This window comes from Dysidea avara, chromosome 9 (genome assembly GCF_963678975.1).
Source record: "Dysidea avara chromosome 9, odDysAvar1.4, whole genome shotgun sequence".
Lineage (NCBI taxonomy): Eukaryota > Metazoa > Porifera > Demospongiae > Dictyoceratida > Dysideidae > Dysidea > Dysidea avara.
In genome coordinates this window covers 11351244-11370685 of record NC_089280.1, presented here as the reverse complement: position 1 = coordinate 11370685, position 19442 = coordinate 11351244, and the positions used below count along the sequence as shown (strand labels likewise).

The 19442-nt window shown below is 37.4% G+C and overlaps 1 protein-coding gene across 8 annotated transcripts in view; it reads right to left on the bottom strand.

Moving 5' to 3' along the window:
* The window catches only part of LOC136265626 (protein NLRC5-like), a 53191-nt gene that overhangs the window by 15773 nt on the left and 17976 nt on the right, over nucleotides 1–19442 (bottom strand). For 7 of the 8 annotated variants that reach the window (XR_010705630.1, XR_010705632.1, XR_010705629.1 and 4 more), the window contains exon 2: nucleotides 13956–14195. Coding sequence is in view for 1 of the 8 variants with exons in the window: in XM_066060528.1 (XP_065916600.1) it covers nucleotides 3736–8517 (4782 nt within the window). In the remaining 7 variants the exon portion in view is untranslated. Of the gene's footprint in view, nucleotides 1–3560; nucleotides 9329–13955; nucleotides 14196–19442 lie in introns of those variants that run through there. The other variant, XM_066060528.1, reaches the window with a different exon arrangement.

Here is a 19442-nt window from a genome sequence, read left to right as displayed (position 1 = left end):
CTGGTCCAGGAGATTTGGATGAATCACAGTTTGATAATATGTTATAGACTCCTTGCTTGGTTATCTCAAACATTGGCATAGATGGAAATAGAGATGTACCTTTGTCAGGGATGGTGGTATTGTTTTCAGTTGTAAACGCAGATTTGAAATATTGTTGGCTTTTTCAAATGAATCTGTCACAGCATGGCCACTTTGTGGATAATTTAATGTGCTAATGCCACAATTTCCGTGTTTTCAAGTAATGCCACAAAGGCTTTTTATTGTTAGATGATGAAATCAAGTTTGTTATGTACGACTTGTGTTGATGTTTGAGTTTATGGTCCACCTCTTTCTGCAATGATTTGTATTCTAACCAATCCTTTTCCCGTGTTACATATTCTTTGCTTCTTTCTTATTAAATGCTTCAATGTAGGTGACATCCATGGTAAATGAGTCCTTGCACTTATATATAATACTTTGGTAGGTCTTTGATGATTTGTTGTAAGTTTTGTGCAAAAATGATCAATTTTTATCTCAGTTTTGAGGTGAAGAGTTATTTAGCTCAAAGTAAATATGTGATAGGTCTGACAGTTTTTCTCTGATTGTATCCCAGTCAGCTGACTTGTAGAGGTAGATGGTTCAGGGATGCTGTTTTATCATTTATTTGGGAATTTGGATAGATACTATGATTGCATCATGATCACTAAAACCAGGAAGTGGCTCACAAGACAACACAGAATCTGGATGAGTGGTAAAGCACAAATCCAGTGTATTATTACCTCTAGTAGGAAAAATGACTAATTGAGACAGCTGGGTATCCTCTGCTAGAACAATAAGTTTTTCACAAAAGTGACATGGCACATATGAGTCTGTAAATTATTGTGTTCCCTGGACAGTTGAAATCACCACCGAGAATGATTCGGATATGAGGGTATTGCTGCTTGATAGCATCTACAGAAGACTGCAAGTCTTCAAGTACTGTGTCAGGTAAGTGGGGAGGACAATAAAATGAACCAACAATGACATCATTGTTCTTACCAATATGGATGCAAGTCCAGACAATTTCAATAGATGAGTTAGTGTCAATTTGTGAGGAGTGAACAGTGTTCTTGACCAAGACAAATACACCACCACCATGTCTTTTCTGTAAGTATGGAAATTGTTTGGAAATACCTCTGAATTTTGGATAGTTTCATTTAGTTGCCTATCGCGTACTTGGTTCGGTTAACTGACAGGGTGTCCATATATGTCAGTTTTATACTAGACAATGGGGCATCAATCAGCCTTATCAGAGAGGATGTCTGGAGGAAAGTGGTAGGAGAGAACACAGCACTAGAGAAATGCGACCTTCGTCTGGTCGGCATTGAAGGAAGCGCTATAGCAATCTTAGGGGTGGCCACCCTTGAAACATCATTCGCAGAGAGTTCAGCTACAAACAAATCACCCTGTAGAGATTTCAGCTACAAATAGATCACCCTGTAGAGAGTTCAGCTAGAAACAAGTTACTCTGCAGAGAGATCAGCCAGAAACCAGTAACCTGTAAAGAGTTCAGCTGCAAAAACAAATCACCCTGTAGAGAGATCAGCCAGACAAAGTAACCCTGTAGAGAGATCAACTAGAAACATGTCACCCATAGAGAGATCAGCTGGAAACTAGACACAATATAGAGAGTTCAGCCACAAGCAAATCACCCTGTAGAGAGTTCAGCTACAAACTAGTTATCCTGTAGAGAGATCAGCTACAAACAAGTCACCCAGTGGAGAGATCAGCTACAAACAAGTTATCCTGTAGGGAAGAATTGGCATGTAATAAAATTAATACTCTAATATAATTACTGATAAAATCAGAAATAGCTAAGTATTAAAAATCTGTTTCAAATCTTTTCTTCTTCCTGTGGTAAAGAAAAAAAGATAAGTTAAAAAGCCCCAAAGCCATCCTATGACCAGCTTTGGGGTATACAAATACAAAAAGAAGTGATATCTAATCCAAAACAGTCAAGCTGTAAAAAAAGAGTGCGACCCCACAAAAAGCCAGGGTGAAAAAAGATGTGAAATCCAAGGTGGCAGCCAAGAAATGGCTGTTATAGTAGGTTAATGGTAAAAAATTTAATAACGACAATTCGTGTGAATTTGGTGCCACTTTTTTTTACAGCTTGGCTGTTTTGGATTAGATATTATTACTGTGTAGGTAACTGGACTGAAGCTGCAACTACCAGACTCCAGAGTGGAATTTATAACGGCCTGAAGAAAATTATAGAAAACTACCGTAGTTTGCTTTTTTTTGTTGTAAAATAATTTTTGTATGAAAATTTCTTACACTACATAAGATTGAACTACTCTAATAGAGCAGTCATTCACGTAAATCATACAAAAATATTTCTACACAAAAATTTTTATCTTGAAAATTTTTTGCACAAAAGTAAAGTGAATTGTGGTATGTAGCAAGATGCACAGAGAATATGATTTAATAATGTTGTGTTACACTAGATCCCATGCAGTACAGGTGGATGGTAACATCATACTTATTACTGTAAAACTGAGGGGGATAGGTGCATATATTGTCCAAGTCATGGATGCTAACAAATTTCTTAGTTACCTGGCTATTGACGATACGATCGTCAGAGTCTCCTTGAATTTTGAAGTTGAGAGTTCCCTTTTCTGCACTCTTTTTTCACTATCTCTAAGACTCTAACAACATAATTATATATACGATAAAATATTTATAGATTAATTGATATATAAACTAATTAACCTATTTTTATTTGTTTTTTTCTCTCCTTTTATATCCTACAAGTAGCAATTTAGAGAATGAGAATGCTTCTAGTCTCCTAAACGTGTCTGCGGATTTGATCACAGAAAATCAAAAAAAGCAAACACCAGTAACTCCATGGTAATTCTCCAAAGATGGAATCAGACATCTGGAAATAGTAACCAGAAAATCAGGTTGAGCTGATGCCGCCTCCTTAACCAGTTCTGATAATACTGGATATATTTCCCAATGCAAATAAGGATGCATGAGACAAACTGATTATACTGGTAAAAGCAATGGTTGAAAAATTGGCTTTTGAAAAGGTGGACACCAAAGAACAGCAACTTTAATTGCACATATTACATTATTCTAATAGAATATTCAATGTGTGATAAAAATTCTAATAAAGTCATGTGTACTTCTGAGTTTCATATACTTAAATAAGCGTTTAGCTATCTTTGAGGAATACATTGAGTATGATGGATCAGAAATAAGAATTCCTGGCCTGGAAAAAATTAATATAGGTGGGTAAAAGTAAATTTGCTCATCCCTAGGCCTGAAAGTGTGAATCATATCCTTAAAACTATCATTTAAGTTGATTTTAGCAACACATTTTAAAATATATACTGTAGTATAAACATTCACCACTGACACTGTTCTTGTGCAGTAGGAAATGTGATACTTAAATTAATTTTCTTGGTAATCGTGTGGATGTATATACTTATGATTTAATTGTTCCCATGCAAGAAATGTTGTAGGACTTCTGTGACATCGCTATAATTAAGCTAGTTTCAACTTTCCTCCCTGTATTGAAAGAAAACTTAGTTAGCCAGTTAAGTTCACATGTCATTAATAATTGAATGCAAATTGCAATAAAATTAGTACAATACTTTTAATGCAGGATATGCTTCTTAGTGCTTACATATATATTTTATAGTGAAAAAGTTCTTCTCTAAGTTGCTAAATATGGGTTCATCTACAGTACGTATGTACGTGTGCATACTTCTGTTACGCAATTACTAAGTCAAGTTTAGTGTTGTGTGACAATAATGTTCGAATATCATCTTCTCTACCATTAATATTATTGTGTGAAACATCTAGGTGTTGAAGAGGTAAGGTGTTTTGTAAAGCTGTTGCTATCTTCATAACACCAGGAGTTGATAGGTTATTATCATTAATTTTTAGTATTCTGATTGTGACATTTGAAGATAAAACAGCTGCAATATCATCTGCTGCTTCAACATTGATTTTGTTGTTAGAAATGTTAAGTACTGTTAATATAGAGGTTTTTTGTAAAGCTCTTGATATTGTAATAATTCCAGGTGTACATAGATCATTTGCACTCACATCTAATGTATGTAATTGAGGGTTATTTGTTAATGCTGTTGCTATATCATCAGCTGCTTCCTCAGTAATGACATTGTTAGAAATTTTAAGTGTGTTGAGAGTTAAAATGTTCTGCAATGCTTTCGCAATTTCAATAGCACCTTCCGTTTTTATATTGCTTCCATCAACATGTAACTCCTTCAGCTTCGTGTGGTGGGATAATACATTAGCTATTCCGTTTGCTACGTAACCAGATACATTGTTATTTGCAATGCTGAACACTTCCAATTCTGATGTATTTTGCAAGATTTTAGTAATCTTGATAATGCCATCCGTTTGTAAATTGTTCCCATCAAGATATAATGAATTCATTTTGGCATTTTGTAATAAAACAGCAGCAATGTTTCCTGTCACTTCACTGCTAATGTTATTTCTTGCAACACTAAATGTTTTTAAGGTGCAAGTGTTTCTTAAAGCAATAGCTATTTTACTTATACTAGATGCTTGTAAGTTGTTTCCATCAAGGTATAGTTCCTTTAGTTGGGAATTGTGGGACAAAACAACTGCAATCTGCTCTGCTGCTTCAAAACCAATATTGTTGTTAGATATGTTAAGTAAAGTTAGGGTGGAAGTATGTTGTAGAACTCTAGTAATTTTAGCTAACCCTTTTGTTTGTAAATTATTTCCATCTAAACACAAACTTTGCAGTGATTTTACGGAAAATAGAAATGCAGCAATATCTTCTGCCAATTCAACACTGACATTGCAATTTAAAATAAAAAGTGAGAGCAATGAAGGATTATGTAAAGCTGCTGCAATTTGGATAGAATCTGCCACTGATTCATTCTCATCCAAATAGAGTTCTTGTGCACTAGCGCAACATAAAACATTTGCAATGTAACCTGCCATCTTTTCACTAACATGAACACTTGAAATATCAAATCTTGTAAGACGTAAATACTTTTGTGCTGTTTTTGTAATCTGAATAGTACCAGTGGCTTGAAAGTCATTATTGTCTAAATGTAATTCCTTTAATTGAGTATTGTGAGATAAAACAGTTGCAATATCATCAGCTGCTTCAACACCAATATTGTTGTTAGAAATACTAAATTCTGTTAGAGTTGAAGTATTTTGTAAACCTTTTGAAATCTTAATAGCACCTTCTGTTTGCAAATCATTTCCATGTAGATATAACTTTTGAAGTTTGGTATTATGAGATAAAACAGTTGCGATATCATCTGCTGCATCAACACCAATATTGTTGTTTGAAATACTAAATTCTGTTAGAGTTGAAATATTTTGTAAACCTCTTGAAATCCTAATAGCACCTTTTGTTTGTAAATTATTCTCAGCTAGATATAATTCATGTAGTTTGGTATTATGTAACAAAACCGTTGCAATATCATCTGCTGCTTCAACACCAATGTTGTTGTTTGAAATACTAAATACTGTTAGACTTGAAGTATTCGTTAATCCTTTCAAACCTTTAACAGCACCTTCTGTTTGTAAGTTATTTCTACTTAAATACAACTTTTGCAACTCAGTGTTGTGAGACAAAATAGTGGATATATCAATGGCTGCTTCAGCACCAATATTATTGTCTGCAATACTAATTACCATCAATGTTGAAATACTTTGTAAGCCTCTTGCAATCTTCACAATGCCTGCAGCTTGCAAACTATTTCCTGTTAGATACAATTTATTTAGTTTTGTATTACTTGATAAAACAGCAGCAATATCACCTGCTGCTTCATGACCAATGCTATTATTTGACAGGTTAAGTTCTGTAAGGGTTGAAGTATTTCGTAAAGCTTGTGAAATCCTAATGGCACCTTGTGTTTGTAAATTATTTTCTGCTAGGTGTACTTTTTCAAGGAATAAATTACGAGATAAAATAGAGACAATAGCACCTGCTGCTTCAGAACCAGTATTGTTATTGGAAAAATTAAATTCTGTCAGGGATGATGTATGTTGTAAACCTATTGATACCTTAATTGTACCTTCTGTTTGTAAATTATTCCCAGTTAGGTATAACTTCTGGAGTTTGGTATTATGAGATAAAACAGTTGCAATATCATCTGCTGCTTCAACACCAATATTGTTGTCTGAAATGTCAAGTTCTGTTAGAGTAGAAGTGTTTTGTAAACCTCTTGAAATCTTAATAGCACCTTCTGCTTGTAAATTATTCTCACCTAGATATAACTTTTGTAGTTTAAGATTATGAGATAAAGCATTTGCAATATCATCTGCTGCTTCAACACCAATATAATTTTTAGAAAAGTAAAACACTATTAAAGTTGAAGTACTTTGTAAACCTTTTGAAATTTTAATAGCACCTGTTGCTTGCAAATTATTTCCATTTAGATATAACTTCTGTAGTTGAGTATTATGAGATAAAACAGTTGCAATATCACCTGCCGCTTCAGCACCAATATTGTTGTATGCAATGTGAAAGTCTGTCAGTGTTGAAGTGTGTTGTAATCCCTTTGCAATCTTAATTGTTTGAAAATTATTCTCATGTAGAAATAATTTTTGTAGACTTGCATTATGAGATAAAACAGTTTCAATGTGCTCTCCTGCTTCATAACCAATATTGTTATCTGCAATGTTAAGTACTGTCAAGGTTGAAGTATTTTGTAATCCTTTAAATATGACAATAGCACCTTCTGTTTGTAAATCATTACCATCAAGGTATAGCTTCTGTATTTTGGTATTATGAGATAAAACAGTAGCAATACCATCTGCTGCTTTAACACCAATATGGTTGTTTGAAATACTAAGTACTGTTAAGTTTGAAGTATTTTGTAAACTTCTTGAAATGCTTATAATACCTGAAGCTTGTAAATTGTTGTCACCTAGATTTAATCTCTGTAGTTTAGTAGCACCAGATAAAATAACTGCTATATATGTTGCTGTTTCATCACTAATATTGTTGTTACAAATAGTAAAACTATCTAGGTCTGATGGACTTTTTAACCCATACTTTATTTCTGTTGGCAACTGTCCTAAGTATGTACTATTCACTGTTAAATTGTGGTACAAAATTGCTGACAAGTAGTCTGCTAATAGACCATGTGGTAAAATACCTTGATTTTCTAATATTGTAGTATTTTCTAGCAGGTATGCACCCTTTGACTGTAAATACTCACCACATATCTTAATGTATTTAACAGTCGACATTAGGGTTTTTAATTTCTTGTTTGCTTCCTCAACAGTAAGGTGATAACCAAATGATGCATCAGAAACTGCTGAAACTCCAATTACGTTTAGAAATCTTTTTATTTCTTCACGTATATACTCAACAGCAAACTGAGTACATGTAATGAAACTTTGGTCGGAATATACAACAATCATCTTGTTTAGGTTTGCTATATAAGTAGCCAGCAAAATGTTATCAATATCGGTTTCTTCTAGTATGTTTCTTTGATCTATAATATTCTTCATTTTATCAGTAAAATGGTTGATGAGGTGAACATATTTGCTATCGTACAGTGCGTCAATGGAGAGTACTAATTCTTGTACATGCCATATTTTGAAAACGTGACAAAGGTTGCTGAGAGATTCCCAGTCTAAACTATTTCCAGAAAGGTCAACAATTTTCACTGTGATTGCTTGTTGGTCAGTTTTAAAAATTTCACACAAACTGGTAAGGATTTCACCATTAATTTTACAGTTTGATAAGTCAAGTTTTGCCCACTGCTTACCAGGTAACCTTAATAGTAGGATTGCAAGTGTGTGAACATCATCATTGGACAAGGTTCGATTACTGACGTCAATTACTCCTCCCTGGAAAGCATTATTCACAGACTCTAACATTTCATGATTAGCTTCCATCAAACAGTGCAATAGGTAAAGACATTTTATTTTATCCTGCAATATTTTACTTGATACAGTTTGATTCCCAAAAAACCAACGAGATACTATAAAGGAATTACCTGACAAGAAATCTTTAAAAGAATCACCTTTACCACCAGTAATGCCAACATACATTGTCCATGTGTTACAATAATGAATTTTCCAAAATGTATCATTGAGTAGTTGTAACAGGTCAGCTCGCGGTAATGAGGCAATATGATAAGCTGCCATGTACTCTTGAATTGGAAAATGAAGGAAATGAAATGATTCGTGGTCACAGCCATCTTTGAAATATTGAGCAGGTTTTAATAATCCAAGGCCATACCAGTTAGCAGGAGTGAGGTTGGGACAAGCTGTAGTTACCTCAGCCTTAGTAAACACTAGTTGATCCTTTTGTAATGCAAGTAAGGCAAACTTTGACAAGTCCTTAATGATTTCATGGTACTTAGGAGGCAGGTCACTGAGACTGGTTATGTCAGCGGTAATAACTTCTCGACCTTTTTTCAGAAAATGAATAATTGTCATGATAATAAACTTCTGGTATAAGCTTGTTTGGGTTGTAGGTAAAGAATTTATTCCACCATCAGCAAGACAAAGTAATATGTTCATGTTTAATGGAATGTAACACAATTTATTTAGGAATGGATTTGTCAGAAAGAATTTCCTAAGCTTTTCAATTTTATCATCATTATTTTGCAAAGCATTCTGAATAAAGTCCAATTGATCTTCTTTAGTAAAACCCAACACTTCTGCTCTACAGTCAACAATATCATGGAGGTGTGATGAAGCTGCTGGACGAGATGTAATTATTAGTCCACACTCTGTCAATATAGTCTTTGGCTAATAATTTCATTGATAATTAAATTGTTAGCTTCATCATATCCATCAAGCAAAAGGGTAAGGTATCTCCCACTGGTTTCGATAAGCCAATCAGAAATTTTAGCAGCAACTGAATTGGGCAGCTGAAAACATTTTACAAGTGATGAAATATCTGTTATCTGTTTTATTTGAGGGTCACGCATAAATAGTAAAAAAAGTAACCTTTTGTTTTTTTAAATTTTATCTTTAGCCCACTGTAAAGCAATTTCTTTACTCAAGATAGTTTTTCCTATTCCAGGTGCTCCTTCAATGAGGAATTTGTAAGGGGCAGGTGTTTCCCCATCAAACAAAGCAAAAAGATTACTTAAGGACTTGTTATTATTTTGTTGGTCAGTTCCCATTTTGCTTAATGTCATGTTTCGAACTTCTGCCATATTTTTGACTTCAGATTCAGTACATCTTCCTTCATGATGAACAATAGTCAATGGTGTGTAGTGTTTGGGGTGGTAAGGTAGCCAGTTATCTTCTGGTGGAATATATCTACTTTGTGTATATCGTTTACGTAGCTCATGTCTGGCTGTCTCCACACTGTTGTCATTACCTGTAAGCAGTGCATGTACATGCACTAAAATATGCATATGTCCACCGTCTGCATAAACATATAAGTGGATAGAGGCCACCTGTGTTGAATGGTCTCCATACCAGCCAACTTTAAACTTTTGAGATACTGTAGCAATGAAATGGGTGTAAATGTATATACAGGTGCCCATAATTGCCATAACCAATTATTTTGTCACAAAGTACAGTATGCAACAGCTATAGATACACATGCATATAAATATACATGAAGTTCCTATATATTTAGGTCTATATACTTTACTGAGTGTAGCTGTCACTAGAAAAAGTGACGTTTGTGGACCAAATATCAGCATGGAAATGTCAGTGTTGAATTTACTATATCAAACCTGGAATAAATCAGTATACCATAAATGTCACATGTTTGGATATTTTCTAAAACATTGGAAATTTCATATGGCTGGACATTTCCTTTGCCAAACATCTGACATGTTGTTTGATTTCCTGGTATTCAGAAATTTGACATTTACACTTCCTGAGTCAAGGACACATGGTATACAGTGAGATTTCCTATACTCGGGGGCAGATCCAGGGGTTGGGAAGGGGAGGGCTTAGTTGTAGGTGGCCGGGTGAGAATAGACTCTTTTGTTATTTTTGAATAAGCAAATAATCAGTAGTATGATTTTTGCCAGTTTGGCCTTTGCAGGTGGCTGTGGAGTTTTAAAAGCTATGAGTGTCTCAAACACCCACAAGTATAATTATTTTTAAAGGCACTTAGTATGGACCAATATGCTGGTTGGCAGTTAGGCAGTGATTTGATTTTGGTTTCAGGTGAGTTTGCAATAAATGGTACTAATATAGGAATACTTTTCAAGAGATCTTGGCCTGACATAAGGTTTATCATTTCAATCAAAAGAAGTAGCTATAATGCATGCCTAGCTATTCCACAAAGGGAGGGGGGCAAATGCCCCATCCTGGATCTGTCATTGATACTATTCAGAAATTTGACATCTACATGAGATTTCCTAAGTCAAGGATACATGGCATGCAGTGAGAGATTTCCTATACTATTCAGAAATCAAGACACATGGTAGTGTGTCGTGCGGCCCAAGAAGCCAGCACACCACACCGTGAGTATATTGACAGGAAGAAAGTAAATGTGATTTTCACACCTTTGTAGCTCCGTGATCCCTCATCCGAACCTGTTTTGCTGCAGAGGTGACCACCAGGTAGGCCACCCCACATACCAAATTTGAAGGAAATCGTCACAGCCATTTCCGAGATATGAGTGGCCAAAATTTTGTTTTTATTTCTTCATTTATTTTTCTTCTTTTCATCTTTTCGCACACCTTGAAAAATTGCTATAAAACGCAACCACATAAATTGATTGCCTTGAAACTTAGCACACTCAAAGGGAATCTAAGGGAAAATCCTAGTACCAAGTTTGGTGCAAATCTGATGAACGGTTCATGAGTTATGACCGATTATTCGCGTAAAACAAGATCAATTTGTTATCACGCCTACAGGGTAAACCGCTTCGAGGAATGAGTTGAAAATTGGTTTGTGGATAGACTAACCATCGTAGGAGTGCCTTTTAGTGGTGTAAAAGGAATCAAAATAAGGATCATGGAGATATGAGTCATATGACCCGAAATCTAAGGTGTGTAACAATTGCGCGATCGAGTTTTGTGAATAAAAATACTAAAGGATTTCATGCCTACCTGGCAAGGAATGAGCCAAAATTCTATCTGCAGGTGAAATAATCATTATAGAAAGTCCTTGCAGTAGTACAGAAGAATCAGATTACAAACTACAGAATTATGATGCGAAACTCTACTATGTGTAGCAAGTGCGCTATCAACTAGATACTCTAATAGTACAGTCACCCTGTTAGAGCATTCAGCATTGTTAGTAAGTTACTCTATTAGAGTGTTCAGCTACATAACAAGTCATTGTGTAGAAAGTTCAGCTAAAAAAGTTACCCAGTAGAGAGTTCAGCTAAACAAGTTACCCAGTAGAGAGTTCAGCTACAAAAAAAGTTACCCAGTAGAGAGCTCAGCTACAAGCAAATCACCTGTGGAGAGTTCAGCTACAAAAAGCCACCCTATAGAGAAATCAGCTAGAAACAAGTAACCTGTAGAGAGTTCAGCTACAAACAGGTCCCCCAGTAGAGAGTTCAGCTGCAAAACAATTGCCCTGTGGAGAGTTCAGTTACAAAGAACCACCATATAATAGAGAGATCAGCTAGAAACAAGTAGCCTGTAGAAAGTTCAGCTACAAAAAGGCAGGGTGACTTGTTTCTAGCTGAACTCTACAGGGTGATCTGTTCGTAGCTGAACTCTCTACAGGGTGATTTGTTTGTAGCTGAACTCTCTACATGATGGTTTCTTTGTAGCTGAACCCTCTACAAGGTAACTTCTTCTAGCTGATCTCTCTACAGGGTGATTTGTTTGTAGCTGAACTCTCTACAGGTGATTTGTTTGCAGCTGAACTCTCTACATGATGGTTTCTTTGTAGCTGAACTCTCTACAAGGTAACTTCTTCTAGCTGATCTCTCTACAGGGTGATTTGTTTGTAGCTGAACTCTCTACAGGTGATTTGTTTGCAGCTGAACTCTCTACATGATGGTTTCTTTGTAGCTGAACTCTCTACAAGGTAACTTCTTCTAGCTGATCTCTCTACAGGGTGATTTGTTTGTAGCTGAACTCTCTACAGGTGATTTGTTTGTAGCTGAACTCTCTACATGATGGTTTCTTTGTAGCTGAACTCTCTACAAGGTAACTTCTTCTAGCTGATCTCTCTACAGGGTGATTTGTTTGTAGCTGAATTCTCTACAGGGTGATTTGTTTGCAGCTGAACTCTCTACATGGTGGTTTCTTTGTAGCTGAACTCTCTACAAGGTAACTTCTTCTAGCTGATCTCTCTACAGGGTGAATTGTTTGTAGCTGAACTCTCTACAGGATAATTTGTTTGTAGCTGATCTCTATACAGGTTACTTGTTTCTAGCTGATCTCTTGAATTCTCTTTAGGGTGAGTGCTCTATTAGGATGACTGCTCTATTAGAGTATCTCGATCTCGCACTTGCTACACCAAGTTGGATTTCATGTTATAACTCTGTGGCTTTAAGTCTGATTCTTCTACACCATTGAAGAGCCTTTCTAAGATGATTACTTCATCTGTACAGCGATTTTCAAAGCATTACTCCAAGCGGTTTTTCTGGTAGACGTGGCAAGTAGTCGTTTTTTATTAGCTTATCTCGATTGCATAATTGTTACACACTGTTGGTTTTTTCATTGTATCTTCGTGGTTTTTAGCTTGATTTCTTTCAGACCACAATAGGTTTGAGGTTCAATAGTTAACTTATTCACCCACCGATTTTCAACTTCTTCCCATAAGTGGTTTACCCTGTAGGCGTAACAACATATTGGTGTTATTTTTCGTGAATAATTGCTTATAACTCTTTGCCTGTTTATCGTATTCCAGCCAAAGTTAGTACCGAGATGCGCCATTATACCCCCCTTCTGTGTGCCAAATTTCAAGGTAATCGGATATGGCGTTCTCGTTTTATGGCAGTTTTTGTAAGTGTGCGAAAAGAGGAAGAAAAAACGAAGAAACTAAGCCAATTTTTGAAGTCATATATCTCGGGAAAGCTTGAAGCGATTTCGCTCAAATTTGGTATGTGGAGTACTGCAGTTGGCGGGCATGCTCACAGCAAAAATCGTCTTGTTTCATCAAGGCAGCACAGAACTACGGAGGTGTGAAAATTGTGTTTTCTTTCTTCCCGTCAATATACTCAAGGGTGTTGTACGCCGGATTCTTGGGCTGCACAACACACTACCGTGTGTCTTGATATGTGTATTAACTAAGATGCGCAAAACCACGGTGTGAGTGACTGCTTGTTGTTGGGGTGGAGTATCACAATGTGAGTGACTGCTTGTCACTGGGGTGGGTATTTCTATGTGCCAGAAGTTTTTATTTATTCCAAATTCTTAATTCGTTGTAGTGACAAGTCACAAAGATTAAAGCAATTGTAATACACTGTGTGGTGCGTGGCACTAAATAGAGTCTAAAAGATTTATGCGCCTTCCCTAGGGAACTTACATTCTTGACACTTTCACACCTTGTTTATATGTTATTAGAGTTTGTGTCCACATCGTATCTTTGAAAGTTATTGTTTGGATTAGAGAAGAAAATGCGTATGGGCAAACCAGAATTAGATGATGTCAGTGCAGATTGACTGTACAAATGCGGGTATGTTGTCTGGTATAACATGATGCTAGATGTACCACAAAGTCGAGAAATAAAGCAAAGTATGTCTAAATATGTGTATTTTTTTACACCAGTCGCAAGAAACTATGACAAGTAAAGATTCTTTATTACATAATGAAATGTTGGGCTATTATTGTGAAACCATCCCTACACGTAAATAACTCACAGTAGTGGCCACATGTCTTTTAATTGGGCATAAGCTTCATAGTTTCTTGGCTGCATGACTCACTAGCATGAGTATTGATATCAGTCAAGTATTTAATTTACTTGCAATAAGTAAACAATTCTAGATGCTTTGTTTACAGAAGTAGAAAAACAACCTATTTCAAAGCTGCCTATACTTAAATCATACATTTCATTGGCTCTATATAGATTTAACATACCTTCAGTAGACAAATTATCCACCGCAGTGATCAAATCTCCCCAACAAGCATTGGGGTTTCTATCCAACCAACTAGTCAACATCTCAGTACAACACCTCTGACAGTCATTGGAATGGTCTTGTTGTATGATATCCATCAGATTATCAGCAAATTTTAGTTGTGTACCCAACTGCCTCCACTTTGGTGCCCACCATGGGACCACATTGTTAGCAATGTCTGCTAATGAAGGTCTTTTATTTTCTGCAGTTATAAAATATCAAATGCTAAATAAAGCAACATAGTATAGCTTCATTGTAGTGAGAACTTAATTACCCAACAGATCATGCCAGCACACATTAACCCTAAGGAATATGTGTTTATTTACAAATGGATAGGTAAACTATCTTATGGACATTTAATTCCTATGCTTCAGTCTATAGTCTAATCTCTATACTTACTTTAGTTGTGTGTATGTGTGATGCATGTGTCTGTAGCAAATGCACGGTCAAGATACTCTAATAGTGAAGTCACCCTATTAGAGCAGTCAGCTACCTAATAATTCACTCTATTGCAGGATTCAGTCAAGTTACAAGTAATCATGTAGAGAGATCAGCTATGCTACAAGTTGACCCTGTAGCAAGTTCAGTTCTTTAATCCCTAATCATACTTAAAATTCCTAATTTCTTTGTATCATACTACTGTAAGATTAATATTATCACATTAATCACATAGTGATTTAGTTTGCCATATATTAGTCTCAATAGTAGGAGTGCAATTAATCCCAAATCGCATGGCCTTGTTTCTGTAATTGCACTGTAAAGTAGCCAATAAAATAGCAGAATAACAGAAGCCTTTTAAGTGCAACAAGAAGGTGATATAATGAATAACCAATCCAATAAGCTGACAATAGAAGCCTTTTAAGTGCAACATATGTAGCCATTTTGAGTAACCAATAGAATTGCTGACATGTGAAGCCTTTTAAGTGCAACAACAATGATGTAATACACAGAAGGATGATGCAATCACCTGGTAGAAGTTAATGGCCACATAGAACTGGACAGATGTGTACTACAAACCATGAAGGGTGGACACTATGTGATTAGTAGGCAATCACACACATTTTCGTGCAAGTGTGATTACCTATACTAATACCATACCTGTTTCACTGCCCATACAAAAGTCTCAATAGTAGCAGTGAAATTTATCCCGTATTTCACTGGTAGCAGTGGAAAAGTTGTAATTGCAATTTCATTGGCTAGAATTTATGTTAACAATGTAGTGCCAATTAGTGTTGACGTGCACGTGTTTAGTACATAGTGACAAATTGTGTACATGGCAAGCATGCGTATATGCAGCGAGTATATGGTATTAACTGGTAATAGCATGGGTAGCAGTGAAATTTGGGATAAATACCACTCTTGTTGTATTGGAAATGGTAAATTTCACTCGGCTTCGCCTCATGAAATTTATCCCCATTTCCAATACAACACTTGTGGTATTTATCCCAAATTTCACTGCTACCCATGCTATTACTAGTACTAATCACATAATGATTTAGTTCGTTAGTCCCAATAGTAGGAGTGCAATTAATCCCAAATCGCACTGGTAGTTTCTGTAATTGCACAGTTAATCTGACAGTACGTGTGGACCAAATTGACGACTGGTGTTGCCATAGTGATAGGTGCCCACAGCATAGCAACAATGTAGTTGCTTAGAAACGGTTGCTAGGTAACCAATGTTAAGGGTAAATGTCATTTTCACCATAGCAACTGTTGCTAGGCAATGGTTGCTAAGTGTGACTAGCCTTTTGTCATGGTTAATTTTCAAATTCTGTTGCTTAGTAATGGCTGCTAGTGTGGAGGGTGGTTACTGTGATTAGTAGGCAATCACACAGATTTTCATGCATATTCGTATGAGTAACAGCCAAAATTACACTCAAATGTGTGTAATAATTAAACGGAGTTAACATAGAAGCTACGGAGCTATGGACACTCGCAGACGCGCGCCCACATAAGGTTATAAACAGGATAATCAGGTTGGGTGACATCCTGTCGTTAGCAACCGTGTATTCAGATGTCACTGCAGCATAACGTCTGGTGCTACTTCTCATGATGCAGTCAAAGTCTATTTCGTTTTAAGGATGTCCAAGCAAGGCTGGCTATGCTTAGCGAAGAAGTATTCCGGTGCTTCACTACTGAACCTGTCAATTACAAGACTCTTCATCCTATATGCACCAGCTGGCGTGTAGGCAGGGCCCTGCACAGGCTCACTTTAGCCTTTCCAGTCAAGGTATGTTTTGTTGGTGTACCGATGCATATGTAACTATCAGTACCACGTGGGCGGTCACTATCTGAAAGACGTCCGTGTGTTGAAGCTTCCTCCTGGGCTTAGGTCCATGGAGTGACCTTACTCCCTCTGCCTCTGTGAGGTCACAGGACTTCTTTATTTACTGTTCTGGTAAGGGTTCCTATAACTGTCTTTTTATTAGATTTTTATTTGTTTGTTTATTTTTTGCTGGGTATTTGTTCAGGAAGCACTCTCTATTTCCCACTGGGTTTTGTTGGGTTCATTTCTGAATATAGGTAGTATTGACTTTTGAGGCAGGAATCTGGTGCACAGTACCAGGATACAAGTCAAGCAGCACCCAGTAGTTTAAAGTGTCTCAGCAACCAAGGCCACAAATGATTGGCTTGTATATACTGATATCTGACAGGCACAATGCCACGAAGTCAGTCTTATTGAAGACACTGTACCACGAAGTCAGTCTTATTGACCACACTGTACCAAGAAGTCGGTCTTATCGAGGACACTGTACCATGAAATTGGTTTTATTGAAAACACTGTGCCATGAAGTCGGTCTTATTGAAGACACTACATGTACCGCGAAGTCGGTCTTATTGAAGACACTGTGCCATGAAGTTGGTCTTATCAAAGACATTGCACTGTGAAGTCAGTCTTATTGAATACACTGTGCCATGAAGTCGGTCTTATCGAATACACTGTGCTGTGAAGTCAGTCTTATTGAAGACACTGTGCCGCGAAGTCAGTCTTATTGAAGACACTGTGCCATGAAGTTGGTCTTATCAAAGACATTGCACTGTGAAGTCAGTCTTATTGAAGACACTGTGCCATGAAGTCGGTCTTATCGAATACACTGTGCTGTGAAGTCAGTCTTATTGAAGACACCATACCATGAAGTCGGTCTTATTGAAGACACTGTGCCACAAAGTCGGTCTTATCAAAGACACTCTCCATAATACCAAAGCCTCATGCCAGAGAGCTGACTGACATCATCCCTCTGTCTCAGATTTAAGCTCTACCTTCAATCAGTATTCTAATCAGTTCCTTTTATCATGTTGTGTTTTTGAATTGATGTGTATATACCTGTTGATTGTGTAGCTATCTTTTAGTTCATGGCACTCCTCACATTTAGCTGTGTTCTGCTATTACCAAGTCGTATACGTGTAACAGAAGGCAGGCACAGCAACAGACTCAATACCTGTTAGGCATCTGGTCCTCAGTACCAGTATACAGGTGAAACCGATTACCCAGGGGTTGAAAGGTGTCAGCAGGCACAAAGTAGGGCCACAAACGAATGGCTGGTATATGCTCGTAACTGACAGGTACAATAACTGAATGTGCCGCGTTGTTGGTCTTATCGAAGAAACTGTCTACAGAATAGTGACACCTTCTCCCGGGGATGTCTGACGGAGTCACATCCTTCTGTCTCTGCTTTAGGTCCTACTTTCAATCATTATTGTACTCAATGTGTATGAGGGTTCCTTGGATTGTCTTTTGTGTATGAATTTAGGTGTACTTGCCTATTCTGTTGAGGCTATTCTCTAGTTCATAGCATTTTTGTGGTATTTACTCTTATATGTTTAGCTATTACTGGGTCGTATACATGTAATATAAGGCAGGCCCACAAGCAAGTGGCTAGTATTAACACAGTAACAGGCTCAATCCTGTTAGGCATCTGGTCCTCAGTACCAGCATGCAGTCAAAATAGGGCACCTGGTAATTGAAGCATATTGGCAGGCATGAGAGGCAAGGCCACAAACAAATGGCTTGCACATGCTGCAACTGACAGGCACAATAACTGCCATGTGCCATGTTGGTATTATCAAAGACACTGTCCATAGAATACTGAAGCCTCTCCCCTCCCGGTGGAGTGACATGATCCTTTTATCTCACCTCGATCTACATGTACGGCTCTAGACTCTTCAGGTTATATGCATAACAGAAGTCAGTGCCACCAATGGGTGGCTGGTACAGGCACAGCGACATTCACAATACCTGTTATGTGTATCAGTTGTGCTGGGGATGTGCACCCAATAGGGACACAGTTCAGTTAACAACCTTCAGGCCGCTAGCAATTGGTTGATAAAGCAACAGATATGACCAAGGGTATGATGCCTGCTATACTCTTGATAGGAGTACCTACCCACTGTCCAAGGCAGTACATGCAAAGGTACTGCTGTGAAGAATTAGTAGATACTCTCACGACAAGTAGATGGCTAGTTCGGTATAGGTGTCGGGCACCCATACATGTTCGAAGCAGCGCACTCCATGGGGTGCTCAAGTACCGATACACAGGCCCACTATCAGTAGGGCAACAGGTAGAATGCCTCCTATGTATTTGGGGCCAAGCACTAAAGGCTGCACAGCCCATGGAGTCTACACATTAGATCAATCAACAGGTCTGGTGGTGGCAAGTCTGATACAAGGCAGTGCACTCAGTTGGGGTATATGTGTACATTGAACTGGAGGCAAACAGTGCTCAAAGCACATGAAAAGAACGGGGCTATCCGTGCCTAGCCACCTAAGGTCCCCGCAGGTTTCACAGTTAACAATTGGCAATGCCACAGGTACGGTACAGCGGCTGATGCTGTAGCAGATACTAGTCAACAGCGATAGATAGACAAGGTCAGGCTCACTGGCCCTACCAGCACACTAGTTTCATGTCACTTGGCTATACACGAGACAAAGCAATGCATATGCATACTGAGGTCAGCAAAGCCACAGTACTCTGGGCCCATAAAGCAAAGCTGCAGTGTGTTTCTGGGATATTAAACTGTTATTTAGTATCGAGTAATAATAAAAATATACTAACGCTGGCGTGAAGTCAATACTGCAAGCTCTTCATCATGGAACCATTAGCATTGTTTTCAGTCATACATAAATTATTTGTAATTTGACTGCAAATCATATCCTTGTGCATATAACAGGTAGTCAGCTGGATGGATATCATCCCACCAAAAAGTGGCTAGCAGTATTTCAAATGGGCTGTACAGGCACAAACAGTTCATGCAGACTTGTGCCTGAGCACGGAGAGTACTTACATCAAGGCAATCGGCCAATTGATTAGTCGATGCAGAGACTGATCCCTTCTGCCCGGGCTCTCTCAATGACATTGTACCATAGCTAGCCGTATCGATGAATTCAGGTACTTCTTCATTGTTGAAGCAAACACTGTGGTGGCACCTGGAGGTACTATTTTGACTGGAG